General features: G+C 36.4%; 2 protein-coding genes across 6 annotated transcripts; one reads left to right on the forward strand and one right to left on the reverse strand.

Annotated features, from left to right (window-relative positions):
• The first annotated feature begins 468 nt into the window (after positions 1-468).
• Positions 469-3643, forward strand: LOC132175152 (VAN3-binding protein). Of its 2 annotated transcripts, XM_059586995.2 has the most exons (7): positions 469-784; positions 978-1251; positions 1539-1917; positions 2094-2276; positions 2912-2961; positions 3068-3125; positions 3398-3643. In XM_059586995.2, the coding sequence occupies exons 2-7, from the start codon at positions 985-987 to the stop codon at positions 3628-3630; spliced, it is 1170 nt and encodes a 389-aa protein (XP_059442978.2). In that variant the 5' UTR covers positions 469-784; positions 978-984; the 3' UTR covers positions 3631-3643. The 2 variants fall into 2 exon arrangements, with proteins under 2 accessions (XP_059442978.2, XP_059442979.2); XM_059586996.2 differs by lacking the exon at positions 469-784 and having other exon boundaries at positions 846-1251.
• On the reverse strand, positions 3590-11602 carry LOC132175153 (formyltetrahydrofolate deformylase 1, mitochondrial). Of its 4 annotated transcripts, XR_009439392.2 has the most exons (10): positions 11364-11602; positions 11005-11117; positions 10276-10426; positions 6999-7072; positions 6740-6899; positions 6330-6428; positions 6131-6217; positions 4293-4480; positions 3881-3995; positions 3590-3772 (listed from the first exon to the last, which is right to left on the reverse strand). XR_009439392.2 is itself a non-coding variant. In XM_059586998.2 (9 exons), exons 1-8 carry the CDS (start codon positions 11511-11513, stop codon positions 4334-4336), a joined length of 981 nt encoding a protein of 326 aa, XP_059442981.1. In that variant the 5' UTR covers positions 11514-11602; the 3' UTR covers positions 3590-3995; positions 4293-4333. The 4 variants fall into 4 exon arrangements, 2 of the variants coding, with proteins under 2 accessions (XP_059442981.1, XP_059442980.1); XM_059586998.2 differs by having other exon boundaries at positions 3590-3995; XM_059586997.2 differs by lacking the exons at positions 3590-3772; positions 3881-3995 and having other exon boundaries at positions 4127-4480.
• Positions 11603-14561: the final 2959 nt, after the last annotated feature.

Below are 14561 nucleotides of genomic sequence, written 5' to 3' on the forward strand. Positions count from 1 at the left end.
TTACATTTTCACTCCTAATAGTATGTTAAGACATCACACAACTTAAAAATTTAAGCTCATGAGTTTGAAGTTTGAACCAACAATACTATATTAATCATTTATACTTGTTGCATATCTATAACGTGGGACTTTATTCTTTTTTAGACTCACACGGAAGCAGGCCGACATACTTGTTCATATCAGTCCAAGGGGCTGAGATTTATGACATGCGGCATGGTTCTTGATCCAACGGACAGATTTGAACAGCACAACATGGTCCATATGGGTTGAAACGAAGTGGGACCCTAAACCGTCCGCACCGTCCCGTCAGGTGTCAAGGTCCATGCAGCATGGCCATTGGCTGTTGACAGCATGAACTTTTTCAAACTACCGACCACCGAAACCCACACAAAAAAAGACAACCATAGTCAATTTCTTATTACAGAAAAAATATTCCTTAATCCATAAATCATAAATGTAATGCTTCTCCTATAGAAATCAGTGCTTGCTTGCACCTGTCTTAGAAACCATCCCCCACTTTTCCTGGATTATGTTTTCTTTTCTTTATGTCCCTTGAATTAATCTTGTTTTCATTTTTCGAGCTTCGTGAATTCGGCCGGTTTGTCTTCAGTTCTTGTTGATTCTTTAATGAAATTCGACCTGAATTCGTGGGAGTTCAAAGCACTAGATTTCCACGTCTGTTCGTGTAATCTCTTCTGTCTGGCGGTTTCCTTTTTATATATATATATATATATATACTCCATAAGAAGTTTATTAGTTGAGAGTTTTTGAGGTGTCTTTCAAGGTTAGTAAAGCAAGCACCCTTCTCTACTGGACTTCTTTTTAGCTATTTACAAGTGTTTGAAAGAAATTGTGAAAACCCATTTGATTAAATCTCAATTGGGATTCATCTTTTTGAACTGATCCAACTGTTCTTCAATTTTAAGAATTGGGTGTGAGAAATATAGATATAATTCCTGTTTGTTTCCATTGTTCAGAAAGAAGATGGAAAGTGGTTTTCAGTTAGGCTGGAGGAGTAGCTTCTTGCATGGGCTAGAAAATGTAGAGGAAGATCGAGAGCTGAAAGTGGCGTCATCGTTGCCTGCAATCCCTCAACCACAAACACCACAGGAGCCTATAGAATACTTGTCCAGGTCATGGAGCCTTTCTGCTTCAGAAATTTCCAAGGCTCTAGCTGAAAAGCAGAAACATCTTTTCCTCGACAAGAATCCCAACACTTTTCCAGAATCAGCAGTTGATGTTCCAGAACTAGTAAGCTAACCCCCGTAACTTTTTTTTTTTTTTTTTTGATAACCGGGTGGTCGAGGCTCCGCCCCGATTAGATCTTTGAGACACCGTGCAAAGCACCCCTGCCACAATGGTTAAGTGAAGCTTGAACTTTCGCCTCAAAGAGGGCTTAATGCTTCGTGAGAAACCAACCCCATAAAATTTTAATTCCTTCTTCCTGGTTCTTAAATTCCCATGGCATTAGGGACCACATACTTAAATTCTGTTTGTTTCGGCGTAAAATGTTGTTAGATTGTTTTGTTTTACTGCAGGCAGTGAAGGTAACAAACTCTGTGAATGGTCGGAGAACAGCGTCTTTTGGAAAATGGTTCCACCACAAAGAGTCAAGTCCTTGCACACTGAAGAAGAAAGACAGGGCACGTGTAGAAAATGCACATATGCATTCTGCTGTCTCAGTGGCTGGACTAGCATCAGCCTTGGCTGCCGTTGCTGCAGCAGAGAACTCCAGTGGCTCTGAAACAAAAATGAGCATGGCTCTGGCATCTGCTACACAACTCTTGGCATCACACTGCATTGAATTGGCTGAAATTGCTGGGGCTGATCATGATTCTGTGGCTTCTGTTGTCAGATCGGCGGTTGATATTCGAAGTCCGGGTGATCTAATGACTCTCATTGCTGCAGCTGCAACAGGTATATACTTTCTCTGTCTCTTTGCATCATGCAATAAAATGCTCTAATTTTTGAGAAAAAAAAAAAATTTGGTCAGTTCCTAATTAATGATGTCAGTATGTCAACAATATTTTTGGTTTAATGTTATTTTGTTCATTGATTAATTAGTTGATAGAACTTTAACTCTGCTAAATTAGCTTTGCGAGGAGAAGCAGTTTTTAAAGCAAGATTGCCAAAAGAAGCAAAGAAGAATGCATCTATAAGTCCCTGTGATAGAGGCATGACAGGATCAGGGAACAACTGGGCTGCTGCTTTCCGTAGTCAAATGGTGGAACAAAGTCCTCCTTTTGTTGGGGAATTATTGCAAGTTACTCAAAAAGGTAATCTGCCGTAAAAAGTTCAACAATATATTATTATTATTATTATTATTATAAGACTAAAGTATCCTATATTCCATATGGCAGAATGCATTGCTCTGCTGAGTAATACTATAAATTATATTTTTATATCATAATTATAATTGATGTGATATTCTCAACTAATCTTTAATTTTTTTAAATTTTAAAAATGACTGACCCAAAAATTAGTTGGGACTGCCACACCAGCATTATGAGATAGTTGTGTAATTAAAATTTAGTTTCTAGCATTATTCATCAGACTGAAAGTATTGTATATTCCATAAAGCAAAATCCATGTTGAGTAATGCCATTATTTACTTTCATTTATCACACTTACTTTACACCGGTTAACGTAGCATGTTTTAAGTAGCTTTCTTTCTTTCTATTTTTTTGAAGTGTATGACATGAAAAGTTTCTTAAAACATACTACGTCAATCGATATAAAAGAAGTGTGATAAACGGGTGTGAAAAAAGTAGCATCGATCACTCTTGTTGTTTTAATCTTTTTTTACATGATTGAGAGCCTGTACGTATGCTTGAGTATCAGATATACAAGGGTATGTCCCTTTAGAAATTTAAGAAGCTACTGTTAAATCACTTGCTATTGGAATTCACAGGAGTTTTACAATGGAAGCATGTCTCTATCTACATCAACAAGAAATCACAGGTACATAAATTAAATCGTGAGGAAAATGAGGAAAGACTGTCTGATTGCAGAATTGCATTGTTTGCTTATGTCTCCTTATTTCTTTTTCATATGACTCCATTTTCAGGTCATAATTAAGCTCAAAAGAAAACACGTTGGAGGAGCCTTCTCCAAGAAGAATAAATGTAAGCATTTCATTTCAAATCTCTCACTCAGCACTGTTTTGTTGTATTCACCAGTTGCCTAATCTCTTCACAACATCAAATTGTCGAAATAAGATGCTCCATTTAATGGATGGATATAATTTAAAGTTGATGTATCTAACCATGTACACTGTTTCCTTAACACAAAATGAATACTATTCATTTCAAATGAAATGAAGAGAATCCTTGTCTATAGACTACCACTCTGTTATGAAGAAATTTCTGACAATAAATTTCTGTGACTTTGGTACTAGGTATTGTTTATGGAGTTTGTGATGAGAGTGCTGCATGGCCATACAGAAAAGAAAGGGAAATTTCAGAGGAGGCCTATTTCGGCCTCAAAACTGGACAAGGTCTTCTAGAGTTCAAGTGCAAGAACAAGATCCATAAGCAGAGATGGGTTGATGAAATTCATAATCTTCTAAGTCAAGTTAGCTGCATTGAAGAAACCGAACATTCTCTGGGATTCATAAGTATTAGTAAATAGTATATGCTCTGTTTTGTGTATATGTAGTGCAAGAGTAGGGCAGATAACTTCACCAATGGCACAATCCCATTTCATGTGAGAAGAAATTGTCGTTTCCTTGTACGCAGATATAAAGAACACATGCAACGTACTGGCCTTATGTCTGGTTCAGGACAATTATAAAGGTCAAAATTTACTTGAGAGTTTTTACTAATTCTTTCCACAATGGGGAAAAATGAACAAATATACTCTGGTGAAAAGCACAACATACCTTGAGAATTTACTTAAGAATTGGCCTCAAAAAATTTACTTCGAGTGTTTTTAATAATTTCTTTCAGCTACTTTGATTCTCTACAAAGATACTGTGCAGATTCTGACAATTCTTTCTGCAATGGGGAAAAATGAAAAGAAACAGATGATGCCTGAGTACTAAAGAATTATATACATCATTGATATACAGATGTATATATATATATATAATTACTTATGGTGAAAAGAATGGATTCAGGAACTCATCAAAATAACAGTCTTCCAAACATTTCTTCTCGTTTATGTTTGATTCAGAAATACAAGTTTGGAACCTTGCTTGATGAGTTTTTAATGCTTGTACATGTTATTAGATTCCTAAAAATGATTACAACATTTTGTGTAAAGATTTCGAATGAAGAACTGAATGTACATACAGTTCGCACCCCCTTTCAATGGCTTCATTCCCTTCTTTCCCTCAAAATACAACAGTCCTGCTTTGCTCATAAGGTAACACTCGCAGCTCACAGTATGACTTTATTGCCTTTGCAAGGCATTGTTTCTCAAGGTTCTCTGATTTCTGAACAAAACTCAGCAAGTTATCTCTGTGGGAAACTCTCTCAACCTGCAAAGTAAACATGGATGTATTTTGAGATGTTTATAATGGGACAGACCCATCATGTACAATTAATGAAAACTAATTGCCTACAATAGCAACTTTTGTGCTACGGATATAAACTACTTAAATTATCACTTAGCCAAAAAGTTTAAATTAATAAGATATGATGAATTTAATCATTTCATTAATATTCGAACATTCTCCCTCACGTATAAGTTCAAACTACTCCTCAACAATTGACGTTTAAGATATTTAACCGGAATGGGAGGTAAACACGTGGAGTCAGGATTCAAACTCAGGACTCAATCCTGATATCACTTTGTTAAGGAAATTGACACTTAAGAAGTCTTTTCTAGTGAGACCATAATAATTTTTTGATAAGTAGTGAGACCATAATATAACATACCTACACCACTCACATTAAAATCTTAAGCCTATGACTTTGGGCCTAATTACATTACATTGATCACTCATACTTGTGATGTCTTTCTAATATGGTACTTAAGCTTTATACACTCACACGTGTACTCAATAATCTTTGTTATGGAGATTGATAGGTGGCTTTCTAGTGAGACCATAATATAATATATTGGGACACTGCTCAACCCAAAAACGTAAGTTTATAAATTTTGGCCCAATAATGTTGTATTAATCACTCACATATGGCATCTTTATACATGCATGCATGTACTCAACAATCTTTTTCTCCCATGAATCCATCACCACATCGCTACATTCTCTTTCAAACAGAAACTCGATCAATTTTATGAGTCATCTCTAAGATCACTTGTGGGGGCTCTATGTCATCCACCGTTATCCTAGCTCTAACTCTGAAAAGAACCCACCATCTATGCATGCACACCGTCCCCACTCTAACTACGAAAGGAACCACTATCATCCATCATACCAGTCGCCACAACTGGCTCTAACACCATGTTAAATTATTGATTGTCTGAAAAGCTTAAAATTGATAAGAAATGAAAATTTTAATCATTTAACTAATATTCTAATCAATGCAAGCATGAAGAATCTAAAAACAAAGTATAATAATGATCTGACATTTTTTTATGTATATAATAAAAATCAGAAGTTACATTGGCTTCTTCAAAGTCACCGTTTTATCTTGTTATCAATAAAAACAAATAGAGCAGAGTACAGACTAAGTACAAGATGGTCCTCCCCTTATAATTTAACACCCTAGAATTTTCTGGAAAAGAATGCATAAGAGATACAACTGTAACAACAAACCTCAAATTTACATCATTTTAGTCAAAAAGTTAGCTTTACATTCTGGCTAGGACAGGTGTTATCCCTAAAACATGCACAAACAAGTCTGGACTTACGTAGCATAAACTTTTAAGATTTTCAAAGCCTCAACAATGTGCAAAATTCGCTAGGTGTATCGGACAGCTAACTGCTTTCATGGTTTCACCCTCACTTAAGTGACTCCTCTCCCTAACCCTAAGTTCAGGGTGGTAAAAAGCTGAATGGGATGAGGTATGTCGTAAGACATGTTATGCAAAAGTTTTAACTAATAAATAATCACCTAGAGTAAATTGCCATTAATCATAGAATCACCATTAAAGCTTTAGAAGGCAGTCATAGGGTAATGGAAAAAAAAAAATTCAAAACAGCTGCAAAAGATTTTGTAGTCACCATCTGTTCAATAATAGGCCCTGCATCAAGTTCTTCAGTCACAAAGTGACTTGTTGCACCAATCAATTTCACACCTGCATCAAATGCCTGCCAACACAATCTAGCAAATTAAATACGATAGAGAGTTAGGAAGGAAGCATAGAAATGATTGGAAAGGTGACAGTATATATAACCTATGAAGAAGGCAGGATGACTGAACCTGTTTAGATGGGTTACCACCCTTGAATGATGGCAAAAGGCCATGGTGAATATTTATTATATCCTTTCCGTAGCTCTTTAAGAAGTTACCAGATAGTATCTGCAAAGATACTGATGCTGTAAATTTCAACAGTGGGCATTCAACAACATCTCTTTATGAGTTTCTTTTTATTTTTCCTTTTATTTTAATTAATAAAGAGAGAAACAATAAAAGCACACAGTAGAAGAGTATGATTGATCAAGTTTAGTGTCCACTGGCTTAGATACTGACAGGTGGACTGAAAAAAACCATGCTATCAGTAAATGAAAATTAAAATATCAAACATCATTTGACAAAAATTTTCCATTTTAATTATCAAAATAATACAGTAACGAAGAGAGTGAGAGCCTAAACCAGAAAATTTGATTTACCTGCATGTACCTAGCAAATACTAAAAAATCAGTATTCTGAACCAATTCCAAGATGTCCCCTTCTCTCTTGTTCTCTTTGGTTGTGGGTAGATAATGATAAGGAACACCATGCCTTTCAAGAAAACGAATCACATGGGTGTTTGAACCTCTATCATGATTACTGTTAAGTGAAAATGCATTTAGGACTATGAATCAACATTATCAAAATGAAAAGAAAAAAAAAAAAAACAATGAAAAGATGGCAGACCTGAAACTTCACCTTATTACACAAGTTATGTCTACTGGAAGTCTTCCATCCTGCGTTCCGTGTAACAAATCAACCAGGCAATGGTCCTGCAGCAAGATAGAGGCAGCTTAAATATGCATGATATTAATTCAAGTTACAATAAAAAATAAAAGGCTAACGATTTTGAAAAGAGTTTTTTGTGTTTTAATTCAAAAAAGTTTTTGACGCGATGGAAAGTTGAGAAGTGCTTTCAGTGGGGTCCACATTTGAAAACTATTGCCTCTAGGTCAGCAGAAGAAAATCGTTTGGTAAACTTAAATGTCTAGTGTTTTCAAAGAAACAAACACTAAACATGCTTATTTTGAGAAATTACGTGTTTATTTTTTTGGGTGTGAAGGCCGACTTCTTACTTTAAAAAATGGAAATCCATAAGGTTTAATCAAATCAGTCCCTAATGTTTAAAATTGATCAAATCACTCCTTAAGAATGCTTTGTTATCAAATCGCTCCTTCCATACATATGTTGTTAGGGTTCTTAATGGAACTTGTGACATGTGTAGGCACAAGAGAACGTTACACCAATAAAATAGCTCCACATGTACAGATTTGCCACTTTAGCTTGGCATATGGAAAAAAGGAAGGAAACAAAATAAAAAACCAAAAAACAAAAAAGAACGGAAGAGAGGTGGGTGGCCACACCAAGGAGGTGGTGTCCACCACCCCAGTTGGCGTGGTGGGAGGGTCCCTAACTGGTAGATGCAATTTGACATAGTGAGAAGTAAAATCTGCACACGCTAGACTTCACAACTCTTCTATAAATCATAAAAAATTCTAAGAATTAGAAGGACTATGAGAAAAAAAAACTCTCTAAAAAAGTGTTTCTTACCAATAAAACTGAAGAATAAAATCAACTGCGGAGCCAAGCTGTCCTTATTGAACTTAAATAAAAGTTAGGGACGCAAACCTGAGAGCAAAATTACAAAACTAGTCTTTATTAAAATAATTGCGAACTTGCTCGAATGAGCATGAGTGTCAAGAGAAATTTCTATCTTGTGATTTGTTGTAATTGCACTTGAGCTAGAGTCAAGCAAATGTGAAGCAAAAATCAAACCGCAATCTCACTCAAGTGAGAGTGGAGAAGCAAGATTTCTACACCAGATTTTTGAATTATTCACGACCTATTTTGACCTAATAAGCATTGGAATTGGAAATTTTTAGTGAAATACAAAATTATAGTCCTTTGAATCAACTTTCTAACGCCACCAAATTTTGCCTTCATTAACCCTTGACTTCCATCACTTTTTCTTTTTTTGGTAATTATCCTTTCCTCTCATGAACTACCACTCGATGACCATATACCCCCATCAACTACCAACTTTACATTACGACTCCATCAAACTACTATTTCGTTACCAAAACTCCCATTCCGTCAATTAAGGTCGTTAAGTTGGACGGTCAACCCATCACTTGCTCGTCACATGCCTTAAATGCATATGCATTTTTTCGGGGGTAATTATCCTTTTCCCCCCATGAACTACCACTCGATTACCATATACCCCCCATCAACTACTAACTTTATGCGCACGTGATGGGTTAACCGTCCAACTTAACAACCTTGACTGACGGAATGAGGGTTTTGGCAACAAAATGGTAGTTGATTGGGTTGTAATGTAAAGTTGGTAGTTGATGGGGCTATATGGTCATTGAGTGGTAGTTCATGGGAGAAAAAGATAATTTTCCCTTTTTTTTTTTAGCTAGAATTAATTCCAAACTCCTCCATGAAGGCACGTGTCATCTGGTCTACATCACTGGCAAAGGCAACACAAGTAGGTTGCAGACCACATCCTCTACCACTATGAGTAGGATGTCGTCCGTAGATGCATGGCCGCCCCACCCATCAAAAGAGGAGGGGATAGGGTCACCCCTCCACCTACTTCGTCCATTGGTAGACGACATGAGTTGCATGCCACCAGTGGGCATGGGTAGGTGGAGCAACCCACCCACTGGCATAGGCAGTGTGGGTTACCAGCCCACCAACAGAGAACGGGTGGGGGTTGCCCCCGCCACCCCAGCTCCCCTCTACCCACTAGTGGAGGTTGTGGGTCATGACTTACACACACCCCCTTTGCCAATGGACGTGGGTGGGTCGGGCAACCCACACATAACCTATCTAGCGAAGAGGGCGTGGGTGGGTCCACCAACCTACTGGTAGAGGATGTGGGTCGCGACCATGTCCCCTTTGTCAATAGACATTGGTGAGTGGGGTAGGTCCTCATGCCCTCTGTGGGGTTGGTGAGAGGTCACCACTCACTTTTCTCCTCTCGTTCACCATGTATCAAGTTGAGAAGACAATTTTGTACAAGTGAAGCTATTTTATTAGGTTTGATGCAGGCTTATGTATACGTGCCACAATTTCTGTTAAAAATCCTAATGGTAGATATTCAGAGGGAGAATTTGATAACATAGCATACCTTAAGAAGTGATTTGATCAATTTTAAACCTTAGGGAGTGATTTGATAGAAGGTTAAACCTCAAGGACTTTTACAACACTTTTCTCCATATATATATTTTAAAAAAAAACAATACATAAACATAGAGATGGTCATGGGCCACCCTCAGGGATGGAGAAAGGTGGCTATCTAGTTGAGGTGGCCATGTGGCCACGTCTTACTTGTTGGGGTGGGGTGGCCACACAACCACCCCTTATCCGATTGTGGTGTCCACATGGCCACTCCTATCTTGTTAGGGTGGTCATGTGGCCACCTTTGACCTATTGAGGTGGTCATGTAGGCACCACCTATTTGGTTGAGGAGGTCATGCAACCATCCTTATCCACCCCCTATTCGGCTAGATGACCACGTCGCACCCCCTATCTGGTTCGGGTAGCCATGTGGCCACTTCTATCCACCCCATATTTGGTTGCACTACTTATCCGGCTGGCGTGGTTACACAACCATCCCTGTCCACCCCCAATTTGTTTAGGGTGCCGCACCGTACTCCCTATTCGGTTAGGGTAGCAATGCAACCATCTCTATCCACCCCTCTCCTCCGCTAGAGGTGGCCATCACAACCCCTCTTTTTATATTTTTTATTTGTTTTGTAAATACAGTTAGCCTCCACACTTGAAAAATAAAACACGTGTTTTCTTAAAATATTCTTAAAGAAGTTGAGTGAAGTTTTCTAAACAATGAGTTTTTTTTTTTTTTTTTGAAAAGTGTTTCATTTGGTATCAATTTTCTGAAAAGCATGATTTTGTGTTTGAAAGGAGAAAAGTGACCTCGAACTTGTTAGCAAACATGACCAACATATACCTGCTTTGAAGTAAGGACAGCAATCTTATATTTGGAGTCTTTATTTGGCACCCGAACAACAGATCTCGTAGCATTGAATATTTTTGACAGCTTAATGAAGTCTTCATCCATTTGCTCCCGTGGCCATTTAACAGGATCAAAAATAAACTCACTGCCATGTTCCACACATATTTAGTAACAGGGTCAAACATAAACCCACTGTCATGCCGGACAAATTATTCAGCTCTAACCATGTATCCATAAACATTAAACTTAGTAGCCAAACAACATTCAATTATAGACAAACCACTACTTGTGCGATCCATCCAACTATCACCCTTTTGCCACTTTACCAATGCAATAAAACCAATGTTTCAGCAGCCAAATTGAAGCAATCCAGATGTTTACCCACAAGAATCAAAAAGTAATTTCTCTTCTTGCAAGCACATATACACCATTCAAAAGTGTCTCCCATAACGAATCGAGTCCCTTACCCTCTTGCAACTTCTAGACTTATGTTTGGAACCAAAAAAAAAGACCCAAATGACGAATCTAAACACACTAAGTCTACTCTTTGCTGTCACATTTGTTAACAACATTCATTTGTAACCAATACTAAATAAAACATAAACATAAAAGACAGCATTCCACTCAATAAAAATCCAAACCAAATTTAACTAGCATACAGGAAAATCAACTAAATGGTAACTTTCTCTAGCACAATGATCAAACAGAACCAGAAAGAATTACCTTCTAGAATAGAACACGTGCTTGTTTTCGGGTACGAAAACATCGGCGCCAAGTATGTTTCCCCCCTTACTAGCTATACATTCCGACAGCTTTGCAACAATCCCAACCGCATCCTACATTACATAGCAATTCAATATCCCATCTCAGAAGCCCAAAACTCAACCAAACGTAAGATCCTATACACGAAATCACTGGTCTCATTCATCCCCCGTTTGGTTGCCATGAAAACAAATGAGAAAGGTTGGCAGTTGTGAAATTTAAGATTTTATTATTATGTTTTAAAATTTCTTGTTATTTCTCAGAAATCAAAGGGAAAAAAAATGAGATGAATGGAGGAGAGGGTGTAAGAGAGGACTTACAGGGCACTGGAAGACGTGGATTCCGTGGGTGAGGGCGGCAGAGGTTGAGGAATCCGGGGGATCTCCCGGGATTCTGAAGGATTTGAAGGGCCTGCTTGCAAATCCAATAACTTGGGGAAGGCTCGCTGAAACTCTTCGCATCAGAGTCATTCCTTCTCTCCCCCCCTGCTGCAACGTTTAGCACCCACCCACTTCCCAAATGGCCTCATCACCTCACAATTTGAAGCTGGCGTTGTACCCTATACGATGTCGTTCCTGTTTGGTGGACGTTAATACGGCCTGGTCCTGGCTTTTAAAAACGTTTTTGTGCCGTATCTTTTTTATATGCGAGTTAAAAGAAACGTATACGCCATACAAATTCCTGGTGTATAGAATATACGCCAAGTGTCAAAAATTTCCCGGCAAAAAAAATATACGCCAGAAAATTTTTGAAAAAATTAAAACCCCACCTCCTATATCCAGTGGCGGATACAAAGGGGGTGGACAGGGTTTTCTCCTCCTTCTCGCGCCCCTACTCTTTTTCTTTTATTCTTCCTAATACGAATTCTTAGATCCGCCATTGCCTATACCCTTCACTTTCTTGAGTTCTAGCAAGCTTCCATAGTTATAAGCTTCACAATACCTTAACCAGAAATGGATGTAGGGCTCTAGAGTTATCTTCCCAAGCCATCTGGAAAACCAAAGACAAAAGTATCACATATATTACATTACATTAGGAAACATAAAAAATAGACTTTTTTTTCCCCAGCATATAGTACATTATATTACACTAGGAAACATAAAATAAGAAAACGTAAATAATAATATAAGATGTCTTTCTACTGTTTTAGACATCAAAATTAACCCCTGCAATTTTCTGGGTTAACTGTTTTTTTCTTGTTCATGAATGAAGTGGCTGGTTGAATTCTTGTTTCTCATGATGATTCGTTTCCCATTTCTAAGGATTTACGTCAACACTTTGCTGTGCATTTCATGATCTTGTTTTTCAGAGTTTCAATCGAGTGAAATTGAATCTTGTAAATTGAAAGATCTTATATTTTTGTTGCTTGTTAATTGGTAGCTTTTCCCGTGCCTGTTGTTGATGTATCATAAAATTTTGGAGCTTCAAATCTAGCGGTTGCTGTTGGAAGAAATTATGCTATATGCATAGAGTAAATGGAAAGATTTTGCAGTAGACTTACACAGGACAACCTCATATAATACTTTTAGAAAACTCCTGCATGCATGAGGAGAATTAACAAATAAAGTATTTTTTGTTAACTTGTCAGTGCTGATCTCAAGTTTTTGTAAAAGATGGTCTAAGAAAGAGAATTCAGTGTAGTGCTACTCTAATTACTACTAACAATTCTCTTAAGCACTTTGTACACGCAAAGGAAAAAAAATTGTTAAAGTATTGATTAAATCATTAAATTTAAAAGATAGGTAGAGATTTAACATGGTATCGATGTCCTGATCGACCCTCCATAGTTGAGCTCACACGTAAAAAATGATGTTAAAGTATTGATTAAATTATTAAATTTACCTATTCCTATCAGCTTAATTGTAATACATACTAAAACTAATAAGTGCTTCTTGACTTGAATCTTTTTAAATATTCAGCCAAAAATTTTATAAAAAAATATATATATATTGAAAAGCTTTGACCGAAATGCTTTGTGATTCTGCAAAGAAAGTATCCATGCAATATTAAATGGAATGTCAAGCTTCAATCTGACAAATATATTGACAACTCCAAGGTTACAACCACTTTTAGACCTGTACTGTTAGGTTTAAATGGAACACTATCAAGCTGATTTGGCATGACTTAAATTGAATGTTAAGCTTTAATTCCTTTTTTTTTTTTTTCTTTTCTTTTTACTTTTCCATGAATATTGAATATGATAACCCTATATTCATATACATTTGAAATTTTCGTATATTCATCATTTTTAAAAAAAAAAAAAAAAATTCTTGTAGCATGTTTAATCATATATGTTCTTGCTATGATGTGGCTGGGAATGTGCTATACATGGCCTTGGTAGGTTTTCAATTTCACTTTATTCTAGTAATTATATATTGCTAGTTAGAGTTTCACTTTTCACTTGCTGCAATACTCTTTGGAGCTTATACGCTTTTATGCTTCTAATACATTATTGATACTAACAATATTAGAGATGCATGCATTATGCTTCAGCTGGGCTCAGAGAGGACCATTCAGATGATGATAGAGGACATGGCTTTTTTTGGCTTTTTTGATCATATTGTCTTTTATGTTTTTTTGTATGATGTTTATGATGATGTAAGGACATTAGTTCTCATGATTCTCATTTAGTTATAAGCTAATGAATATTGTTTATTAGTGATTATATTAACAAGTTTTTAAAATACTGATCATACTTTCGGTATAATGAAAATTTTTAAATAGTAAACACAATTTCCTAGCGTTAGAATTACACAGGAAATAACAAGTTTTATCAAACTTCCTAGTGTGTCAGGTATTTCGGTAGAAGCTTCACGTTAGGAATTAAACGTCAAGAAAGTTTTCTTGGCGTTTAATTCCTAAAAGGGACCAATTTTTTTGTAGTGACACTACACTCTCTTTCGTCCCATTTAATTGACGTGGCAGTGTCCATTAATCTTTAGGTTAGTCATTTAAAAAAAAATAAAAAAATGAATGATTGATTGACACTATTACATTAGTCAAATAGAATGAAAGTGAGATGAGAATCTAGTATGTAGGGTAGTATTATTTAAACAAAAACTACAAAGATTGGTCAGTATTGTCACGTTAGCTTTATATGATAGTTGTTGGATAAAAATGTGACTTTTAACATGAGTAATATTACATACTACACTCGCATCTCATTCTCATTTTATTGGGCTGATGTAATTATGCCCACTAGGTACTAACCCTTTGATTTTATTTAATTTTTAATTAAGATTGATTATGGGGCAGATGGCCACCAACACATTAGCTCAATACGATAGAGATATGGTATGTAGTTACTCTTAAAAAAAAAATCAAAAAGTTGATTGATATTGCCACATCAGTTTTGTGGAATGTTTATGGCATAAAAATATAATTTATAACATTATTATGTTATTTAGTAACTATTATACGATTGTCACAGTAAAATCAACATTTTAAAAAACAAAAACAAAAAACAAAAAACCAATGAAGGGCAATCACTCAAGAAATGATCTAACAGTTCCCAATGG

The sequence above is a fragment of the Corylus avellana genome, chromosome 3 (genome assembly GCF_965113065.1).
Source record: "Corylus avellana chromosome 3, dhCorAvel1.hap1.2, whole genome shotgun sequence".
NCBI classification, from domain to species: Eukaryota; Viridiplantae; Streptophyta; class Magnoliopsida; order Fagales; family Betulaceae; genus Corylus; species Corylus avellana.